Here is a 21,880-nt window from a genome sequence, read left to right on the forward strand (position 1 = left end):
ATTAAATAAAAAAATAAATTAAAATATCGTTCTCCATAAGAATTAAAAATGAACTTCTTTGTACCATTAATGGGTCATGACCCACAAACCTTTTAATACTAATTACACGTATACCTGTAATGGTTTCTAAAAGAATGTTTTATAACTTCATATTTTTATACAATTATTTTTAAAAGAAATTTGTTTTCAAGATCTACCATTATCAGATTCCAGCTGGTCCTGAAAATTTATTCCTGTTACCATGGTTGCTACTTCTGCACGTACAGTGATACAGTGAGACTTCCAAGTTTTCCACTTTTTACGGCAATTTGGCCTCTGCAGAATTCTAGGCCGTTGAATAAGCTTCAAATATTGTTTTCAGTTAAATATATTTTTGGTATTTTAGTGAATTTTAAAAAAAATTTAAAATTTTAGATTAATTTAATTCCTTATTTTTTAAATTATGTATATTTAATTTTTTTAATCAAATTTTATTAAGTTTATTTGATATTTTAAAAACGTTTTATAATAATATTTGACTTAATATTAAAGTAAAAATGTATCAAATATTATAAATAACTTAAATATAGTCCTGAAATGCGTATAAAATATCAAATAAATCTAACAAAATTTGATAAAAAAGATTAAATCCACGTATTTCAAAAGATGAATAACTAAATTAGTCCAAAAATTTAAAATAAACTAATTCCAAAATTCACTATAAATTAAAATAAAAAAATATATTTAACCCATATTTTTTTAGTTAAAGCATTTATATTTAATATTTTTTTTAGTATAATTATTTCTAGAACAACATCAAATGGTTCTAAATCATTACATGTTCATAATTTGAACTAACAAAATATATTCCAATTATAGAAACAAATATTAATCAAGACTCTATTAATCTTGATTTGTCCGATAGGATTAAGTTTGAAAAGATCGAAGCAAAACATAAAGAAAGGACCTACCAACTGCCACCTATATATCCAACACGGGTCCCACCCATCAACCAATGCACCTTTTCATTTATTAGCATTACCTAATTCTTTACCATGTTGCTTCACTAAACATCCGCCACCGATCAACGGTCAAGATTCAACGCTTTTCATCCCTCCAAGAATCACACACAGCTACCTTTCCTATAATACCCACAACCATCACCCTTTCAACTAACCAACAAATTGCCTTCAACACTCTCTCACATCGATTTCTCATTTCTCATTTCTCCGCCAAAACAAGGACCAGAGATGGTGTGCTTCTGCTTTCTGGTGGACCAGCGGCGGGAGATGCAGCGGAGCAAGCCGGCGGCCGGAATCTGCTCCCGCTGCGGAGGCGGAGCCAGTGTTGCAGACATGAAGACGGCCACAAGGTTCTGCTGTGTTCCCTTCTATTGGAAATCGTGGAGAGCCATTGTTTGCACTTTCTGTGGAGCCGTTCTTCGCTCTTACCAACACTGAATCCGTTCACATCCGCTAATAACAAATTATTATCATTATTATTTTCTAACACATGCGAGTCTATATATTCATTCTAACTTCCAATCCTTCCTAATTATTATTGTGAATTTATTCTTTGTCTTGTTTTATTTAAGTTTGTTAGATAGGTTTCCTTTCCATTGTTGTCTTAATTAGAACTCTCTCATTGTACTTGAATTCGCATAACTTAATCAGATATTATGAGAAATTTCTTCCAACACTCTGTCTAATTTGTTTATAATTTGTTTATTCCAGCAATTATGATGTTTCTTTGGGTAGTTCATAGGCTGGGGTAACAGAACGGTGAAGAGAAAAGAGGAGGTAGAGAGTGAAAATTGGTTAGGTAAAGGGAAGGGATACCGTGATTGAATTGATATGAAGTGGAGTGACAGAGAGGACATGCTGTGATGCAGTAAACTCTGTTCTGTTCTTCTGAAACTGTACTCACTGCAATTTACAACTGTTATAGAGATACTAGCTTTTCAGGGTTTTTTATTTCACCTTTGCCTTATTTGGAAAGAAAGAAAATGACAATTATTTTTTTACTTTATAATTTATATTTTTGTTCGTTTGACTTGTTGAAGAATTTTTTAACTTATTTCCCTCCATTTAAGAAAGAGGTTTAATTAAGTTGATACTCCAAAATTTACATCCTTTCAATTATTTTTTATCGAATAATTCTTTGTTAGTCATTTGCATTCTAATTTTTATTTTCTCGAATATCTATGGAGTAAAACCAAAGGCAATATAATACGATGAAAAGAAAAGAGGAAAGACAATGGTGGTGTGAAAAGAAATAAATGAAGCAAATTAAGAAAATAGCAGATGGTACACCACCCTAGTTATGAGAGTAGAGTAAAAATGTCTTGAAAGCAAATTAGTAGCTACGCCACAGAGGAGTGAAACGGTTGAGTATTAATGCATATTTTTTTGTATACATCTTCCTTCTTCCTTCTATCATCATGTAACTGACTGTAACTACCAAATTTAATGGGAGAACAGCTATGCATTATTCAACTATTAGTCCTGTTAGTATTTGGATTCTTTGATTTTGGATGCTGTTCCATGAATTTAAAATTTGATACTCAAATTTTAAAAATAAATAAATAAAATATTTTAATAAAATTTCAAGTTCAAATTAATATTTTAACAAAATATGTCAATTTAAAACACGAATTAATGTGTAAAAATATTTAATATAGTTAAAAAAAATATATTCATTCCATTCTAAAGTTTGTGAAAAAAAAAATATATATAAACAAATTTCAATGTTATATCTAAAATTTTAAAAACTACAATCATATTTAATAACTATTTATTTATCTTGAAACTTTAAAACTCTATTAAAATGACATTTTCATAAAAAAGAGTGAGTTAGAGTCAAACAGCTGCTCACAAATGTAGATTTAATGACCATGCTCATGATCTATGTCAAGATTCCAATTGCATTGCTTGGATGACTCAATTTTGAAAAACAAAAATAAACTGCTTTTAGGTTTTCAAGAGTTGACAAACTGTTTTAAAGTAAGTTAAATTGTATAATATCTGGTATCAGTTCTTGTCCATTAAATGCATGAAAAAAGAAATGCAAGTAGAGTTAACAATTCATATATTGAGGTGATGAATAGTTATTTATTATTATTTTTAGTAAAAGAAATAATTCTTTACAATTTGCATAAATTTATGTAGAAAGTTGAATTTAATAAAATTGTGCTGTATTGCACATTTATTGACCTTAGTAGGCTTTTGCTAAACTTAGATTTACGTATAGAAGCAATAATTTTTTTTTAATAATGTAGAGAGATCATTTTAAATGTCATGGTGCTGCTATGAAAAAAAATTCATTCCTTAAATATTGTCATTGGATAATTATTAATGAAATCAATTCACACATATTATACAAATTAAACACCTTTTTAGTTTCTAGTTGGGTTTCGTTATTGTCATTTAAACATTATTTGTAATTTTTCTGTATATGATATGGACAAAGAGATTTCAAATTATGATACTGTGTTCAACTATTAAAATATTTATTTAATAACAATAATTACGCATATCTGCATATATTATATTAAATAGAACATGTTAACATGATGTAAACTGTCTAGATGAATGTTGTCCTTCAATGAGTGGTGATTAGAGTGATTTTTTTTTTATAAAATTAAAAATAAAAAAACTAAGGATTAAAATCAAATTTATATACACGAGAAATCATTATGCCAACATATTTTCACGCTCTAATATTATTATTTAGGGTAAAATATGTTTTGCCCCTGATAAAATTAAAATTAGTTCATTTTCTAAATTTTGGACCAATTTAGTCCTTCATATTTAAAAATATATGATTAGTCTTTTTAGTCAAATTTTGTCAAGTTTATTTGACATTTTAAGTATATTTTATGATAATATTTAAATTGTTTTCATCGCTTAATACATTTTCAGTTCAATATTAACTCAAATACTATCATATAAATATCCTTGAAATGTTAAATAAATTTAACAAAATTTGATTAAAATAACTAAATTCATGCGTTTCTAAAGTTGGAGGACTAAATTGGTCCAAAGTTTCAAAGATGGACTAATTCCAATTTTCACTAAAAATTAAAGGATAAAAACATATTTAACCATATTATTTATATAGTGTACTTACCGGATCCAGTGGAGGATATAGCCCACACTATAACTCAATGCACTTTTATTGGTCAGGTTATTCTCACACCTGTTAATCTCAGTAGCACAATCATAACCGTTTCGCACACCCAATCATATCACACCATTCAAATATTACTGCAAGGTAATTGTCAAGCACATATAATATGAATAACCACGTCCCAAGTTAAAATGACACTATATATATAATGTATTCCAATTAACTTATAAGATTCATTCATATTATCTCCCGCTCTTTGAGCAAACACCCATATTTTCTTATTTACTTAAATATCAAAAGGTCTTTTACAACTGTAACACCCCATCATTTAGATAATGAGAACGAGATTCAGGTCACAACGATGCTCGGATGATTGCTTAGATCTTATCACTTGCACTCGACCCTTTCCGATAAGAACATATAGAAATATTAATATTTATATTTATTGATATACATATGAAAACTTAATTTTGCATTGTGTAGCTATTTAAGTACACTAATATAATATAGTGATACGATAAATTTTCAAGAGAATCTGGAAGATGATGTTTCTTAGAATTGTTTCGAACAGTTATCATTCAACCGTGTTATACGGTAATGAAAATTACTTAAAAGAAATAGAAAATGTTATTTTAGTTACACTTACAAATACTAGAAAATTCATATTTTATATTTATCAGTGGATAAAGTAACTGAAATGATGTTGAGTTGCTATTATTTTAAGGTACTAAACATATCAACGAATTACAGATAACTTAGTACCATGCTCACACTTGCCCTTTTCCAATTCAAAATGTTGACTTGATTCAAATGAATTAATCAAATGATTCTTAATATATATGACAATCATGTATGTTTGTCTGGGAAGAGAACATATATAGTTATAGTATACATATTTTGGGTGTAATATTTGATACATTCAACTATTTTTCTAATTTTATTCCCTTGGAAGTTGGACATGTGGGTGATAATTTAAACTTTAAATGCACATGACAACCATGCATGAGATGTGATATAGAGAAAGGACCACAAATAGTTGTAGAAAACAGTGGGTGTTGAACATGGAAATGCAACAGAATAGTTAATGCAGTCATAGTTTTTCTTGTTTCAAATCAAATAGCTGTGACAGTACCATACCCATGTACACCAAATTGAAAGTGTGTCGGGTTTATGTAAATCATCATCTTCTAAAATGGTGAGAAACAAGGATATTGTAATTCCAACACGAAGACCACACCCACGAGTATTTAGAAATAAAAAATAATAAGTAAATAGTGTTATACCAACATAAATTTTTATGTTTAATAGTGAAGTATTAAATAATAACTTTCTATTAATGTAAAATTTTGAATAAGTATTAACAATTAACGATGATCGATGAATAACATAGTTGAAAGTATAGGATGCTAAACATAAACTTGAATATATAAAAATAATGAGTTTTAAACTGTTCTGGGTATAGGGACCTAACACCTATCTAAACACTCAATTTGTTTTTACTCTTTCTTCATTATAGTTTTTACCGTTCGATCTTCTTTTTTTCTCTCCTGTTTGATCTCCTTTCTTTCTCTCTCGTTCGGTTGTATAGACGATCGGGGTATCTGTCAATAAGACTCCGATGCTTAAGTCAGTACAAGTCCGTTCGGGTGAATGCAATTAATGCTGTAATAAATGCGAAGTAAAAGTCCTTACCAACTTACCTTGAATTCCTATTTATAGTGTTTGACAGGGCCTGTGATTAAGGTTTTCTTAATCACGACCCAATTGCTTTTTAAACTTGATCATTGACTTGTATTACTTTAATTTGTATATTTAGTTTTGATGCAATGGTCCGACCGAAGGGTCGTGCGTGCTGTCGAAACCCCCATAATTATGTTATGACGACAAAGTTCCACTGTCACGGGCGACTATGGCCGCTCAGGTCGTGAGCTCTCTAAATTCACTCTGGAGAAATTGCCACATCAACAACTCATGGGATTATTCGCATGTAGCGGGTGACCTTCGACCACTTTTCCTTGAGTCGCCTAACCAAGGGTCTTCGGCCACTTCTCCTTGAACCGCCTAACCAAGGGTCTTGTTAGAAATGTCAATAAGTCATAGACTAATATTATTATTCTTACTTTTAATTTATCAACAATTGTTCTGACAAGATGGAAGTTTCATCCTGACATGGGAAGAGTTGAACCATCCAATACATAAGTATAATGTCAGATGGAACGATGAGGTTAATGAACAAGATTGGAGACATATAGGAGGAAGAAAGTACATCATGCCAAGAACTATTGATGTTTATGTATATTTTATGGACGGTAGTAGTTTGACAACTGTTACTCACTCTTGACACTCAAATAAATTAATATTTTATTTAGATAATAATATTTTATTAAGGAAAACTGGTGTTAAGTGGGAGTTATTTGTAAATAGTGGTGTCAAATTAACTTTTTCCATATTTTTTTTTATGGAACGGTTAATCACTTTTGACTCACATAATCCATATTTCCGACTTTGTATTGTATCTTGAAAAACTTATCTTTAATGCGAGTGTAACATTATCAAAAAAAAAATTAAAATAATAATTACCATATAAAAATAATTACTCAAAATTATAAAATTTTCTTATCACAAAATATATATATATATATATATATATATATGTATATATATATTTTGATATAAACACTTTGGAATTCAATTTTCATTTTTTTGTCCATAAATTCTTATTTTAAGTCTCATTTTCTTTATATTTTTGTATGTGTTTCATGATGATGATTAGTTGATGAGATTTAGAGTGTGTTTGATTAGTATTGGATGATATAATCTGGGTTAGATAATTTATTTATGTTTAATTGCATCAAATTCATGAAAATAAGGATTTGAGATTGTTACCGTTTTCTATGTTTAAATGCTAGAAAAGTTTATAATAGGATGGAAAATAATTGATATGAATTCATATTTGTAGTGAATTATGGTATATTTAACTGTTATGTGTTTGCACATTTGGATTGAATTTTACATTTTTTTATTCATTATATGTTTTTAATTTTGTTTTTAGATCTATTTTTTCAAAAGTTTCCTACTCCGATTACGTAAATAATATTTGATATTAAGACGTGGAATCTTCATAAAATATGATCTCGATTCTTATTTTATATAATCGAGAAGAATTCAGTAATTTGTTGTGTAATTTTACAATATCATTATTAGTTTTTAATGCTTTTTTTATAATCTTTTGTAGTGATGTTAGATAATTGTAAAGGGTATTGATTTCTTTTTTATTTCAATATTATATTTAATCTTAGATAAACTTACTTAGAGAATGTTATATGATTAAATCCAATTGGTTAGATATAATTGTAGATCAATCAATCATCTTTATCAATTTATTTTGTAGCCCTAATCTTTGAATATAGAGATTTATATATAATGAGGACCGTTATAATTAATCATGAGACGGTTATATCTAAAAGTAATAAATCTTAGACTATATATATGGTACAGAGTAAATTAATAATTATTAATACAGAAAAATAATTAATTAACCGCAAGTATTAATAAAAAGGTAGATTCTTTTTTGTTAAACATAGTAATCTTAGAGTAATCTTGAAGGTGTGAGCAATATGATCTCTATTCATTCTTTTTCTCTTTCTTTGCTGTTATAATTGTTATTTCAGAATAAATAAGCGTTATCAAATATATATTAAAATATCCACTCAATTTTTTTATATATATATAGAATATTTTTCATTTTAAAATTACAATTATCAATTCAAATTATTAGATAACATAAAATCGAGCCTGCTAAAGATGAGTAAATCTTTAAGTTCAAATAAAAAACATAAGCCTAAAACAAAATTTTTTATACTATACACTAAAATTAAAATAAAAAATTATACATTATTTTTCACCTATAACTAGGTATATCCATTAACGTCATGATAAATCATTTATAAATAAATATTTAGGAACCCCTGAAGATATGATAAATCATCTCTATATAATGTATTCTTGATATTCAAGAACATTAAAAGAATGACAAATAAACATAAATTAACTATTCATCCAAAAAAACATAAATACTATTCAAATAAGATTTTCATTAACTATGCTTGCACCAATCCAAATATTTCTCTGTTAAATTTTCAATAACACAAATTAAACATAGCACAAACCAAAATTTAAAATTTAGAATACTTTTTATTCACTCATTGTAAAATACAACATTGTTTGATATATACAATGATCTGTTTAGCAAACAAATTCAACAAAATGTATCACAAGTTAAAGTTAAAAAAGTTGAATGTGCATAACACTACTTGAAATTTCCACACGATTAAAGATAAGACAATTTTATAATATACACGTGAAATACAAACTGCACTTTACAAACCAATTTTGTGAGATTGAGTTAGACTTATACTTTATATCAATAAGGTAAATAATATACCTTTTGTGTGCCGACACAAGTTTCTTCCATTCGACCGTGAATGTAAATATCGACATTGATCACCAAACATACAGTAACCATTTATCCAATATTTACATGTAGTCGATGATTTCAAACCAGTCTTAGCAATGTTTGGTAAAAATGGCGAATGACGATATTCGTTGCATCCTTCGTTTAGCCAAAAGAGAGAACTTGATATTGTTTGATTTCCACCGATATGAATCATTGTTACAACCTTGGCCTTTGACACCAGACACAATCACACTACTAAGTAATACCTTCTTGTTTTGTAAGAAAAAAGATTTGCTTCCTGTGGCTTCTCATTAATGGCACATTTCATTTATAGAAGAATAAAGACAGTCAACAGAAATAAAATTACATGAAAAGAAAAATCAAATTATATTATTGATCAAATTCAATTTTGTATTATTGTAGATCAATCATTATTTTTAATCAATTGTCTTTATCAATTTACTGTATACCAAATCTTTAACTAAAATGAGTATAATGAGGTTGGTTATGTCTAAAAGTAGTAAATCCAATTGAATATAGTTTATATCCGGTGTACATTAATTAATAATTATAATTACAACAAATAATTTATTATCTACGAATTATTAATAAAAGTATAGATTGTTTTGCTAATCTTTGACTAATCTTGAAGATGTGAATAATAGGATATTTATACATTCTTTTTTCTCTTGCTTGCCTGATATAATTATTATTTAAAAAAAAATAATACGTTATTAAAATATATTAAAAGATCCACTTAAAGTATGTCTAAATATAGAGTACTTTTTGTTTTTAATAAAACGTAATTATCAGTTCAAATGATTATATTAAATTAAATCAAGTTTACTCAAATTCAGCTAAATGTGACTAAAATTTGAAATTCATGTAAAAAATTTGTAAGAAAATCATGTAGGTAAAATAAAGTTGTAAAATTATGATTCTAAAGCATAAAAGGTTATTTAAATTTACGTGTGTTCATATTTTTGTTATATAATTAAAATAATAATTACCATATAAAAATAATTACTCAATCTTTATCAATTTATTTTGTACCTAATCTTTGACTATAGAGATTTATATACAATGAGGACTGCTATAATTAATAATGAGACGGTTATATCTAAAAGTAATAAATCTTGGACTAAATATATTTATATCCGGTAGAGAATAAATTAATAATTATAATTACAGAAAAACTAATTAATTAACCACAAAGTATTAATAGAAAGGTAGATTCTTTTGTTAAACATATTAATCTTAGAGTAATCTTGAAGATGTGAGCAATGGGATTTCTATTCATTCTTTTTATCTTCCTTTGCTGTTATAATTATCATTTAAAAAAAAGTGTTATCAAACATATATTAATATAACCACTTAAAAAGTTTTTATATGTATAGAGTATTTTTCATTTTTAAATTAGAATTATCTATTCAAATTATTAGATAACATTAAATCAAGCTAACTCAAATTCTGCTAAAGGTGAGTAAAACTTGAAATTCATGTAAAAAAGGGTAAGGTTAAATTATATTTGAAATTTGTAAGAAATTAACTAAGTAAAATAAAGTAGTAAAATTATGACTGTAAAGGATACAAGATTATTTAACCTTACATGTGTTGATATTTTTGTTATATAACTAAAATAATAATTACCGTATAAGAGTAATTGAACAAAAGTATGAAATTTCTTTACCACGGAAATTAAAATATATATAACAGGGTTGAATAAACCAAAGAAAATATATTAACATTTCCAATTACTAGGATCTGAGTAAAACTTTCTTATTACAAATAGTTTATAATTTTCATTTTGTGTTTGCTACTATCCAAATCAAACAAAGTCTTTCGAAACAAATTATCTTCCATGTTATTTAACGAGTTAAACATATCTGATATTTGGCTTAATAAACTGCATTTTAGTAACATTTGTTTCCGCATCTTTTATGCAGTGTTCCTTCAAATTCAATATGTTGCTAATAGTTTCACATTACTTATGACTTAAGGTTTAAGTACTTTTTCTCCTCCTTTCAAAAACAAAACTCTTTTCAAAAACAAAACATTCTAAAGCGAACAATCATGGTGATTGATCCTAAGAATGTAACCTGGTATCGGAACATCGTACAGTTTCCCAGCAAAGAAAACTTCAGATACCAAGCTAATATTATGAAGAGTATTTCCAGTACTCAACTGCATAAAAGGCATCAGTGATTACGATTACGTTTTTTATACAGAACATTTTTCATTGGAAAGTTAGAAGCTAGAATGACATCTTAAAGTCAGGTTTTTCTTCTTCTTTTATGGAGATAAACCACACAGTATCTCAAAACTGACAATCAAAAACTAAGTGTCTCTGTTGTGAGAACAATTTTATATGCCAAAAGACCAGGATTGAATGACCTCATATTCTGTTTTGAAACAACTTGAAGTAACTTGAAATTATTTGATCCTGTGAGAAGTCTGTGTAGTATCCCCTTCCCACTGAAACACCATCTTCCCTTGCTATGCTTTCAACTTCTTCTTGTACTCTTTCACCACCAACTTTATTTGGATCCAACAAATTACAAGCCACCTCAATGACACCTTCACCATGTGCAAGTGCCATGGCCTGTACAGAGGGAAGTCCACCACCTCTTCCACTCACCCGTTTGGCAATTCTCCGAACTGCATTAATATCAGAAGACAATAGAGGGATATTGTAGTTATCAACCCAATTGGTGGCTCCAATCACAGCAACACCTTTTGCTGGTGTTACTTGAGAAGGACCACTATCAGGATTCAGTGGTAAAGACTCTGATTTTAGCCCCCCAATCCACTGATTTTCGTTACAATTTGGCTTAAAATAACCAAATACTCTTCTGATTGAATCAAGTGTCCTCCCCTCTTCATGAGCTGCTCCATATAGATAAGTGGGAACTGCACATAATTTTAACGGCCATTGACATTCAAACATATACATTTAAAAACATGATTTGCAGTTCTATAGTCCCCTTATCAGCATGTAAATTAGTACTTATCAAACTAATGATATATACAAGTAGGGAAACATCTGAACAAAATGAAACTTGGGAGCTAAGAAGAATTAACCATGAATGCATGATTTTTAAGTAGCACAAAAACAGAATGGGGTTCAGGAAGTTTATTTCTGCATAAAACTAAAGAGCTTATTTGATTCTCCCATGTATAGAAATCTTGAAGATTAACTCTATGCTAGAGTTGGTTATCTCAATATTTCGCACAGCCTGAAAAGGTTCTACAACCTGCCATGTAGTGCGTGAATCAATTGATTCATAGTTATTCTAGTTTAATCAGTCTACAGAAAACTAGAAAGTTAGATACTATAAACCCACAACCGTTCTTATAATATTTTTCTCGCAACAACTGGTATGGATTTTCTATGTGTTCATTCTTGTTCCTTCTTTATATCTGTTGCACATTATTTATTGTACTCAAAATTAAGTAAATACTGTCCAACATCTAACATAATCCTCTTAAGCATCTGACTTCTGATTCAGCATAACTCAAGCTAATAAAAATTGAAGACTCTCAACCCATACATGATATGCTACTAACCTTGAAGAGTAGAACCCATGTCCGTGGCTAAACACCTAGCAGTGGTAGCTGCTTGATCCAAGGAAGCATCAAGCAAGGGGTGAAAACAAATGTGATCCACAACACCAAGTCGAGGATGAGTACCAGAGTGAACCTCAAAATCAATGGTGTCAAAAGCAGCCTTCACCATTGCTAACACAGCATTTGCCAGGTGAGATGGCCCTGAAACACCCATTTCAGAGACAAGGGTGTAGCCAACTCTGTTGTAGGTCACATCCTCGAACTTGTTGATTATGGGAGCCAAAGGGAAAAGCTTGGAAGCTTGTTCTATTGATTCCAACGCAATTCTGTTCCTGCTCTCTGATATGTACACCTTGCAGCAACCCACAACGGATTTCAACATGTTTCTTCACAATCAACATTCATCAATCACCACTTACGTGGTGTGAGTGGGTGAAACAACAAAAATCACTTACCTTTAGACATGTTCTCACAATCCATTTTCGACCACAACCGCAACAACAAAAACAAAACCTTATCTCAGATATTTTTTTTAAAACACTAGTTATGATGCGATCGAAGAGTAACGACACGCATAGAAGGTAATTCTGGTGGATATGTTAATCTCCAACACAGAAAATGCCAAAATCCGAGAGAATTACAAGATGGTACACCCCAAATGGGATTTGAATGAGATTTAGTGTTCTACTAACCAAATGAGATAGATATAATAAAAGGGGAGAAAAAACAACGACAACTGCACCAACAAAACCTTCAAATACCCGTTTTCAGTTCAAGTGTGGGAACCGAACAAAGCAACGTCGATTTTCAGTTCTCTGCATTATGAATCAAAGCTAAGAATTTTCATTTTTCTTTCGGCCATAAAACCAAGTAGATGTTTGTTTTTGCAGAATATAAGAACTAGTGGTGGTGCGCTAATGATAATGTTGAACTACGCAGAAACTAATATTGTTTGTTTTCCATTAACACGAACTTTTTAATTTAAAATCAAACATACATAATTTTTATGTTTTAAAATTAATTATACTGACACAAAATCAAACACATTGGTAATAATCGCACCACAATGGACTCTAAATCTGACATCCAACGAATTCCAAATAGAAGGATGAAAAGTTTAAATTAAATATTGATATCTACTTCATAGTCAATATTTCATAAGGAATGAAATTTTAAGATTATTTTTATTTATTTCAGTAGAACTACAGAAGAAAAAAATGTTGATAACAACTATTGTTATATTGTTGTGAAATTAATGTCATACTCCATCTTTCCATTTGTTTTTGCGTTAATCCTTGTTGAATTATAATTTTTGACCTCATAATTCAAACCATTAAAACTAAGTTCCTTATGCACTAACTACGGATTTGACCTGAGTATATGTAAAGGAAAATATTTTTAACACCTTTTCCGGGCGTGAAATTGAAGGAAAGGGAAAAAAATGAAGATAAAAAATTGGAAAAGAGATATAAGAAAATGAAGTTTTAACAAATCATATTTCCACCCAGAGACGTAGAGATAGAATGAAGAGAGAGTAAAATAGTGTCGTTTTCACATAATATTCTCACAACACATCTTCTTCAAAAGAAAAAAGAGATAGAAAGTATAAGAGAAAAATAATGGAGAAAATATCATTTTTCAGAAATGTATTATTAATTTGGTGTTTGGTGATGTGAAGGAACACTGTTACATGTAAAGAGTGTGCACTATTAGCAAAATTTGTCAATCAAAACTTGTATATTTCTCTGAAAGTCCATTTCAAAATAGAGATCTACAAAGTGATCTCAGTTAGTGGTTGTTGCAGTTCATATTTTTGCTGCCAGACTTCTAGTTGAACGAGATTGCACTTTACACTTCTTTCTTGAACCTGCCAGCACACATTAGATAAATTCAACGATTAAGAAACCAAAAGAATGAATTGCTGGTGGCATAAAATTTAAATAATTTGCTAAGTTTTAACATTATGTCGCTATTGTACATAAAAATGTTATGAGTACTAGTGTGTGTTTGAATTATCCTTGAAAAATTTAAGTTTAGTTGAATGAAATTAAAATTTCATTCAAACGTATCAAAGGTATTGTTTTGAATGCAAATACAATTTAAACCTCTTTAATATTCAATGAAAAAAAAATGTCAAAACAAGTGGTTGTGACTTTCAAAACTATTGCTCTTTAACTAACTTTTGGGTACTTGAGGTTGATCCAAACATACGTAGTAGTGTTCAAGGAAAAAATGTGAATTTGTATTACAAGCATATGTTTCGTAATTCTTAAATTTAAACATTAAATTGAAATTTATTTATATTTTAAATTTTAATATATTTTAATTTCAAAACTTTAAAAAATAAATTGATATAGTACTTGTAAATTGATACAGTCCTTATAAATAGTCCTTATAAATAACTCAATCGTCTGTCTAAAATATTATTTCACACCTTAAACAAATTTAACGGAAATGAGTTAGAAAGATTATATTTATTCATTCTTAAAGTTTAAAGAACCAATTATATTAAAGTTTAAATCACACAAATTTTAATTTTGCATCAAGTTTACCCATGACCTATTTAAAACTTGTTTAGTTCTAGACTTTAATAAAAGTTGAACTCTTCTCCTCAAAATTAGTTACCTCAAAGACGTATATGGCCTGGAAAAGATCATAGAACTCTTGTAAGAGTTGTTTCTCTTGTGCTACAACTTTTGCTAATTCTGATAGCGTTGCAGCAATCTTATCAACCTCCTGATGAAGCAATATTTGATTTGAATATAATTGCTGAGAGATAATAACAGGACTAGATAGCAGAGTTTTAACAATTGTAAACATACGGAAGATGATAAAGTTGTTAAAATTGGCTTGATGCGAGCCGTGAGATCAGTTGCATGCCGTAGAGCAATAGATGTTGATTGCATGTTAACCTGTCACCATAATTGAATTCAGTCAATACACTTTTCCTATCACTCCTGATATGGTAATATTTTCCACTTTCCACTGTACCTACTTACGTACGTACCTTAGCACCTTCCAAAAGAGGAACTCTGCAAACAACAGAATGCAGACACTCTTTGATGGCGGTTATTGCTTTTAAGTGTTGCCTTTCCATACCTACCCAACATTCTAATAGCTTCATCTGCATAAACATCAAAATATCAGCTGAAAAAAAAAAACCTTCGAAATAAGACATGTGTTTAACAAATCTTGATGAAGAGAGATTTACTATGACCTGAGAATACAGAACAAAAGCGACCTTCATTTCAAGCTTTTCTCTGACAAATTGTATCTTCTTTTTCAGAACAGAACGCTGTAACTTTGTGAGAGCATCCCAAACACATATCAAATTGCTCTAAACATATCAAAGTATAGTGTGAGGCATACACGTAGAGACTCATAGAAGAATCATAACCAGATGTGAGAAATTAGAAGAGTTCATCTTTGATAAACAGAAACAAGTAACTTAATAATATCGTATCATATGAACATACTCTTTTAAAAACAATATGTATAATAAAAAGAATGTATCTTTTTGTCTAAAACATCTTCTATAAGTCTGCAATTCTCTCTATTCTATGTAGGTATATATACATACCTCAGCCTTGTGAGAAATGGTTCCATTCACAACCTGGGCTCTAGCATTTGCAAACCGCCATTGCATCAACCGATTATCAAACAAACGAAGCTTATGAACAACCTCGGAGCTGACACCAAAACCAATGGGCGAAAGAGACCCAAACCCAGCGCTTTTCTTACTCTTGAAAAGATCAAAGCCCATGTTGAGCAACTTCTCCACCCCTTTGACCTTGGTAGTAGGACTAGTGGGATGGTGCTTGAAGCCCGAAAACGACATCGGTTTATCCATGCTCTCAACCGACATAGCCGGCGACTCCGCTCTCCCAGGAGACAAAGCCCACGAAGACTTCGAACTCTTGTACGATCCCGCAAGCGAATTAGCCCTTCTAATAGCCGTTTTCAACGTGAACCGTTTCACAGCCGACGAGTCACCGTTCATGTTCGCAATATTGGACTCTGAAGTTCCCCTACGAGGTCTTCTCAACGTTGTTGTTGCAACACTCGAATGTTCAACCGCCACGTCAGTTTTTCTCGGCGTTGTTTTTCCCGCGTCAGGTTCCGAATCGATAGAGTTTCTAGAAGAACACGAGTGTCTCCTCGAAGAGAAGGACTTGGCGTTCTCGTCCAGCAACAATCTTCCAGGAGCCAAGTTGCTGTAAACGGGTCTCTTAGAAGATGGTGAAGGTGATTCTGAGGGTGTTGCTAATTTCGCCACGTGTCTCGCAGAGCCACCAATGATGATGGGTGTATCAGTTGTGCCCTCTATGATTCTGTCTTCGGTGATGTGGTCGGCGAGAGTACCGGAGTTTCTCTTCGCCACCGCAGACGAAGGCCATAGTTGGTGGCGCGTGGGACCCGGGTCCTCCGTGATGGCATGGCGCCGGTTTGGGCTGGAGGATTTGCGGCGGACAGGGGAGTGGCATTCTGCGGAGTGTGTGGTTGAGTTGGGAGGTGAAGGGAGAAACCGTGAACTTGATTCGCGGATTCGGAGTTGGCGAGGTTTCGGAGATGGACTAGAAACGGGTGAACCGTTCGGCGTTTTCATGGGTCAGAGGATGTTGGAAGTAAAAACCTCGGTGCGTGTTTATTTATGTTTGGTATGCATGTAAGTAAGTAAGAGTTGACACTTGAGAATGGCGCCGTAAAATATTGATCACCTTGCGCCGGCATGGATGAATTACTTGAATGCCCTTGTGGTTGGCACTGTTGGTTTACGTTTGGCAGGTGGAGACAGGAATGGAAGTTGAAAATCATTGGCGAGAATTCGGTTTTTCCTGTTTGAGTGAGGGGTGAAGAATCTATGTATTAGTGCCACATGTTTGAAATTTCTTCAAAGTTGAAATGGCCTTAAGTTTCTCAAACTTTTTCTGTTTGGTTGGAGTGCACTATTTTTTAATTTAATTTATCGTTTTTTGTTGTTGTTGTGATGTGAGCACGTTTATGGAATAATAAAATCATATTTAAAAGGAGCGTGCAGGAATTGTTAATGTGCATGCTTATAACTTAGCTGTCCCTTAAACTAAATATGAAATGGACTAAAAAGATTAATGAATACGAGAAAAAAATGAAATCATTTTAGTTCATAAAAAATTTGGTAATGCTATGTATCGTTATTCCTTCCGTCAACTATTCATTTCTACCAAAGTTTTCTTCATAATCCAACGCATGAAATATATAACTTTTTATTAAAATATTTTTCATGAGTATATAAATCAATATCTTGTCAACCAAAAATTTAAAAAGTAAAAACAGAAACCATTATTAAAATGGTTTAGTTACATAATGCAGTGCCAAAGAGTATCCAGATGGGTGAGAAGCAAGCATTTTGTTAGAACTTACAGTACAAGTGAAAGTCCCGTTGGCGAAATTTCAACTCACGACCTCCAGTTGTTATTTATATTTGATGGACCATTTAAAAATCAATCCTTTTTTTTTCTTTTCTTTTTAAATCTTTATTTATAAAAAAGTGAAAGAAAAAAATATTTTATTTTCTTTAAAGATGTCTTAAGCAATTAAATTTCCTACCTTCGTTAGAGAGTGTTTTTATTTCTTTGTGCTCAGAAAGAAATATAGCTATTTTCTTTAATTTTTAAAATGCTCTTTTTTGTCTACTGCAAATTTTGCAGTGCTTTCTAAATTTTCATTTTAGACGTGACTTAAAAAAATTGTTATTGTGTTGATGCATCCTTGGTTGGACTAATAACTTTAGATATTCTTTAGACTACTGAGAAATAACTTATAAGGTACAAACTATACAACACAATTGGTAATTGTACACAGGCATATGATCACGAAACAAAATCTGCTTCTGAAATAAATAAAGTAGATAGTTTTGTTACACATGAGAAGTTGATAACTCTGAATCATAGTAATTTCTTTTGAAAAAGTGGCATCGAGAATAACAGAATAAAGTTTAAGCAAATGAATGCCACAGGAAAGAACATCTGGTCTTGCAAATAACAGTTGTGAACATAAAAAGTTTGCAGCTGATCTCATCCTTGACTGCAATTAGAAACTGAACTGATTTAGCCTAATATGTGACAGATGAACGTGTATATGCTACAACAGAAGATCCAGATTCAATGAAGACACCAAAGATAAAGCCACCAGACATGTTTGACCTTCCAAAATTGTACAAACATTTCTGACAACGAATTAAGAGCCTACCAGTTCCACAAACAGCCACTGATATAATTCGATATAATTTTCTACCCTTCCAACTGAGGCAAGTAATTCTGAATCTGAATCTTCCACCAAGGTCTGAAGTATCAATTTAAACGCAATTCAAAATCAGTGGAAGTTACACTGCTGCAATAAAGGATGAGAGTATTCAACATATTTTTCCCACAGGGGCTTGTACTTCTCTATCCCAATCTTCAACCATGGCTTGGAATTTCCATTGAAATGTAGCACAGCACCCCTCTCTATCAACTGAGGATCAACATTGGTGTAGCCAAAACCCAAAACGTGCCACGATGGATCTAAGGGCTGAGTTAATCCATAAAATGTCAACAGTCCAGGCGGCAAGGTACCAAGTTTCCACAATGTCCGGTCCACGTTCTTCTCCTGCCAGTAATGGTAAATGCCAGTTACGTTCTTTTTCCTCCATTGAACCAAATCAAATACATTCATCCCAAATGCCCATCCACAAGCATCAGGGTCAAAATGTGCATGTATAAGAGGATGAGAGTAGTTCAAATATTTGTGGTATCTGTGAAATGTCTCCATGCATGTTTCAACAGCTCCATTTACATTACCATTCAGATCAATGGAAAAAAGATCAGAAAGATCCTTCTGAACCACAACATCATCATCCAAGAACACCACCTTCTTTAGTGAGGGAAAGACTTCAGGTATGTAGAATCTCAGGTGATTAAGCATTGATAGATATTTAGGGTTACGAAACTTGATAGGTGTTCTTCCCTCATCACTGTTGCCAGAAAAGTAGTAGCTCTGTATTTCAGAGTCTTGAAGTTGCTTGAGCACAGGAACATACGATGCATTTAACCAAGTAAAGTCTTCAAACTTCTGCACTTCCACAGACACTCCATGGAAATCGTTCACGGCAAACCATGCCTTCATCGCAGCATAGTTTATTTCATCAGTGACAAGGTGAAAAACAATCATGTTGGGATTTTTAGAATTCATTGCAGTTGAATTGACCACAACTGAAGTTGCAAGAATGTTATCAGAGAAAACACAGAAGTGGTAAAGGTTGTTATCCTTGAGCTTCATCTCCATTTGTCTTTTGTCCTTCGATTTCTTTTGCAGATTAAAGTTTCTGAACCATTCCGTTGTCAACCGAACACCAAGGCAGTACAGACTTTTTGGAACTTCTTCAGCAGCAATTTGTCCGTATTTCGAACTCTTTTCAGTAACTAAATTCATCTGTTCCTCAAGAGCTTGAATTTTTGCTTTGAATCTCATGATCATGGTTGCACTATCATAATGGAGCTGCTGGGCTTGGTATAACAATAATGCCATATCACGGATAGCCTTTTCTGTTTCCCTTGTTGTCAAAGGAACACGCCTAGTTGCAGCATTTGAGAGGAGCCTCTGTGAATTGTGGATCTGAGCACTTAATTCCCAAGCAAATTGGAGATTGTTGCTTTCTTTTGCAATTACGACAAAAGCTTTTGCCAGAGATATCTGATCATTGAGTTGTCTTGTGACCGAGTTAGAGTTTAACATCTCTTCAGTAATATTAAGGCCTTCCATAATCTTATCATGCTTGTAAGTTCTCTGTACAACAGGATTCAAAGCTATTAGCTAAAGAAAGATAACAAGAACCTAATCAACATCTATCCACCCAATTGTAATAATATTATATTATAATAATATCATAATATTAAGCATGCCATGTAAGCATGTCAAGAATTGTTTTTATGATCCATGCATGATCATTTGAGGAAAGAATTGTCATTCTGTTATAGTCCCAAAATTACAAAAAAAAAACATAATCCTCCATCCATCTAACAAGTATCATTTTGGTTTTTCAATGTAATATTTTTTTTCTTCATTTATGCCCTAATAATATTAATGAAGGTAGTAGATACTGTAAATACTGCAAAGATACTGTAAAGGTGGTTGATATACACTATTTAACTAGTTTTACTTGAATTGTGTATAAAAATGTATAACACACTTGTCATTTGTCATGGAGGCAGTGAATAGGAATAATGGTTTCTCTCCATAACAAGAATATGAATTTGTTATAAAACTTACAGGAAGAGCAACATCTGGAGAACTCAACATAATCCCAGTCGAAAAACAAGACCCAAGTTCTCCAAAGAATTGTAGTCATTTTAAACAGTATAAAAATGTGAGCACATAGTAACATCATGGTATCGATTAGAATCAAATGAACTCGCAAAATCAACCAGGGAGTCATCTTAGACTAAATAAAGATGAGTGGTGCAAGCGTTGAATTGGTTCATGTTAATCACATCAGTATTCATGAAACTGCTAAAGTACTATTCCAAATTATTAAGCATTCGAGTTCCGAGCGATGTCAAGAGAAGAAGAATAAAAAAAATACAAACAACCATACCATGAAACAACCCCCTTTTTCACACCCGTAAGCAAAAAATCCAAAGCGAAACAGTGGAAAAAGCCAATTCACACAATCTCCTGAATACATACATGTACGGCACAAAATCAGTCCCCAGCATCACATAACCAAAAACAAATCACTCGTTCATAGACCAACCAACCCTCCCGACAAAAATCAAATCAACTCAACAGAAGTTGAATCCTCAGAATAGCAAAAAATTCAAAATTTAATAATAAAAAACATATTCAATATTTTCACACACACTCTCCGGCACCCGAAAAGGACAAAATCTATGAAATGAACCAATTGAGAAAAAAAAAATTACCTTGGACAAAGCGGGTCTGGACTCAATTTTGTTCCCTTTGCTCAGAATATAGACAAAGAGAAGAATCACTGCACAGCACAATGCCCACCACAGAGCATCTGGAACCTTCTTACGCACTGGCCTGCGAAAATCCGTCGCTCGTCGCCGCATCTTCCAACTTTCTCCAAACCCCAATTGCAGCCTTCTTTCACTTTTTTCCCTGGAAACCGTTTTCCGGGAAAGTAATGTTCAGGGGGAAAAACAAAATTTCAAGATCGGCAGCTATACCCAAGATCTGGAATCTCCGGATTTGGAAAAATAGAAGTGAAAAGATTCAGATTTGGGAGAAATATCTGGTCGTACGACGGTGGACATGCGCTGGTGAAGTGCTTCTGGGCACTACAGTGAGCACAAAGAGGAAAATAATAGTAAGAGAAAAAAAAAAAGAAAACAAAAGGAGGTGGAAGTGGTTTCATGGCACGATGATGTTTTGGCATTTCATTTTCAGGGACAGTGACAAACGGTCCTGATCGTGCCATGTCAACTTTCAATTATAACATTTGATTTTGATTACCCATTTAAGTCCAATCAATTATGGTCGGTTCTCAATTTTGCCTTGTCTTCTCAAACTGCAATAAAATCAGAATCTACCCATTCAGTTGCCAAAGATAGAATTCTGGAATATAATATATTTTTCTAGTTTTATAATTTTACTTTTAGAAACTTAATATAATTGATTAATTTTTTTTTTAAAGAAAGTATTGACTATTTTAGAATTTATTATTTATTTTAAAGCCAAAGATACTATGTTTAAAAGGGGTATTTAAAAGAT

At 31.6% G+C, this 21,880-nt stretch overlaps 4 protein-coding genes across 5 annotated transcripts; 1 reads left to right on the plus strand and 3 right to left on the minus strand.

Annotated features, from left to right (window-relative positions):
• Positions 1 to 1,143: 1,143 nt before the first annotated feature.
• On the plus strand, positions 1,144 to 1,675 carry LOC114186026 (uncharacterized). The gene has a single exon (XM_028074019.2). The coding sequence runs from the start codon at positions 1,230 to 1,232 to the stop codon at positions 1,437 to 1,439; it is 210 nt and encodes a 69-aa protein (XP_027929820.1). The 5' UTR covers positions 1,144 to 1,229; the 3' UTR covers positions 1,440 to 1,675.
• Positions 1,676 to 10,721: 9,046 nt separating this feature from the next.
• On the minus strand, positions 10,722 to 13,031 carry LOC114184858 (folic acid binding / transferase). 2 transcript variants are annotated; one of them, XM_085672965.1, is made up of 3 exons: positions 12,586 to 13,029; positions 12,131 to 12,482; positions 10,722 to 11,473 (listed from the first exon to the last, which is right to left on the minus strand). In XM_085672965.1, the coding sequence occupies exons 2-3, from the start codon at positions 12,342 to 12,344 to the stop codon at positions 10,959 to 10,961; spliced, it is 729 nt and encodes a 242-aa protein (XP_085529091.1). In that variant the 5' UTR covers positions 12,345 to 12,482; positions 12,586 to 13,029; the 3' UTR covers positions 10,722 to 10,958. The 2 variants fall into 2 exon arrangements, with proteins under 2 accessions (XP_085529091.1, XP_027928009.1); XM_028072208.2 differs by having other exon boundaries at positions 12,131 to 13,031.
• A 777-nt stretch (positions 13,032 to 13,808) lies between these two features.
• On the minus strand, positions 13,809 to 16,992 carry LOC114184857 (QWRF motif-containing protein 3-like). Its single transcript, XM_028072207.2, has 6 exons — positions 15,711 to 16,992; positions 15,348 to 15,467; positions 15,138 to 15,254; positions 14,953 to 15,042; positions 14,756 to 14,866; positions 13,809 to 13,997 (listed from the first exon to the last, which is right to left on the minus strand). Exons 1-6 carry the CDS (start codon positions 16,734 to 16,736, stop codon positions 13,902 to 13,904), a joined length of 1,560 nt encoding a protein of 519 aa, XP_027928008.1. The 5' UTR covers positions 16,737 to 16,992; the 3' UTR covers positions 13,809 to 13,901.
• Positions 16,993 to 17,976: 984 nt separating this feature from the next.
• On the minus strand, positions 17,977 to 21,515 carry LOC114184856 (putative galacturonosyltransferase 10). Its single transcript, XM_028072204.2, has 2 exons — positions 21,070 to 21,515; positions 17,977 to 19,933 (listed from the first exon to the last, which is right to left on the minus strand). The coding sequence occupies exons 1-2, from the start codon at positions 21,217 to 21,219 to the stop codon at positions 18,482 to 18,484; spliced, it is 1,602 nt and encodes a 533-aa protein (XP_027928005.1). The 5' UTR covers positions 21,220 to 21,515; the 3' UTR covers positions 17,977 to 18,481.
• Between the last annotated feature and the right edge of the window lie 365 nt (positions 21,516 to 21,880).

Source organism: Vigna unguiculata, chromosome 5 (assembly GCF_037176805.1).
Source record: "Vigna unguiculata cultivar grain cowpea cultivar isolate G323 ecotype 2 chromosome 5, ASM3717680v1, whole genome shotgun sequence".
In the NCBI taxonomy this organism is placed as follows: domain Eukaryota; kingdom Viridiplantae; phylum Streptophyta; class Magnoliopsida; order Fabales; family Fabaceae; genus Vigna; species Vigna unguiculata.

Bases quoted from the DNA above. Each gene is read 5' to 3' on its own strand.
- LOC114184856 (XM_028072204.2), bottom strand. From the start codon at position 21,219: ATGCGGCGACGAGCGACGGATTTTCGCAGGCCAGTGCGTAAGAAGGTT. The intron at 19,934-21,069 runs GTAATTTTTTTT...CCTGTTGTACAG, and splicing joins CCAGACCCGCTTTGTCCAAG to AGAACTTACAAGCATGATAA.
- LOC114186026 (XM_028074019.2), top strand. From the start codon at position 1,230: ATGGTGTGCTTCTGCTTTCTGGTGGACCAGCGGCGGGAGATGCAGCGG.
- LOC114184857 (XM_028072207.2), bottom strand. From the start codon at position 16,736: ATGAAAACGCCGAACGGTTCACCCGTTTCTAGTCCATCTCCGAAACCT. The intron at 15,255-15,347 runs GTCATAGTAAAT...ATGTTTATGCAG, and splicing joins CTTTTGTTCTGTATTCTCAG to ATGAAGCTATTAGAATGTTG. The intron at 15,043-15,137 runs GTACGTACGTAA...TTATGGTGACAG, and splicing joins CTCTTTTGGAAGGTGCTAAG to GTTAACATGCAATCAACATC.
- LOC114184858 (XM_028072208.2), bottom strand. From the start codon at position 12,512: ATGTTGAAATCCGTTGTGGGTTGCTGCAAGGTGTACATATCAGAGAGC. The intron at 11,474-12,130 runs GTTAGTAGCATA...AATTATGTGCAG, and splicing joins CATGGGTTCTACTCTTCAAG to TTCCCACTTATCTATATGGA.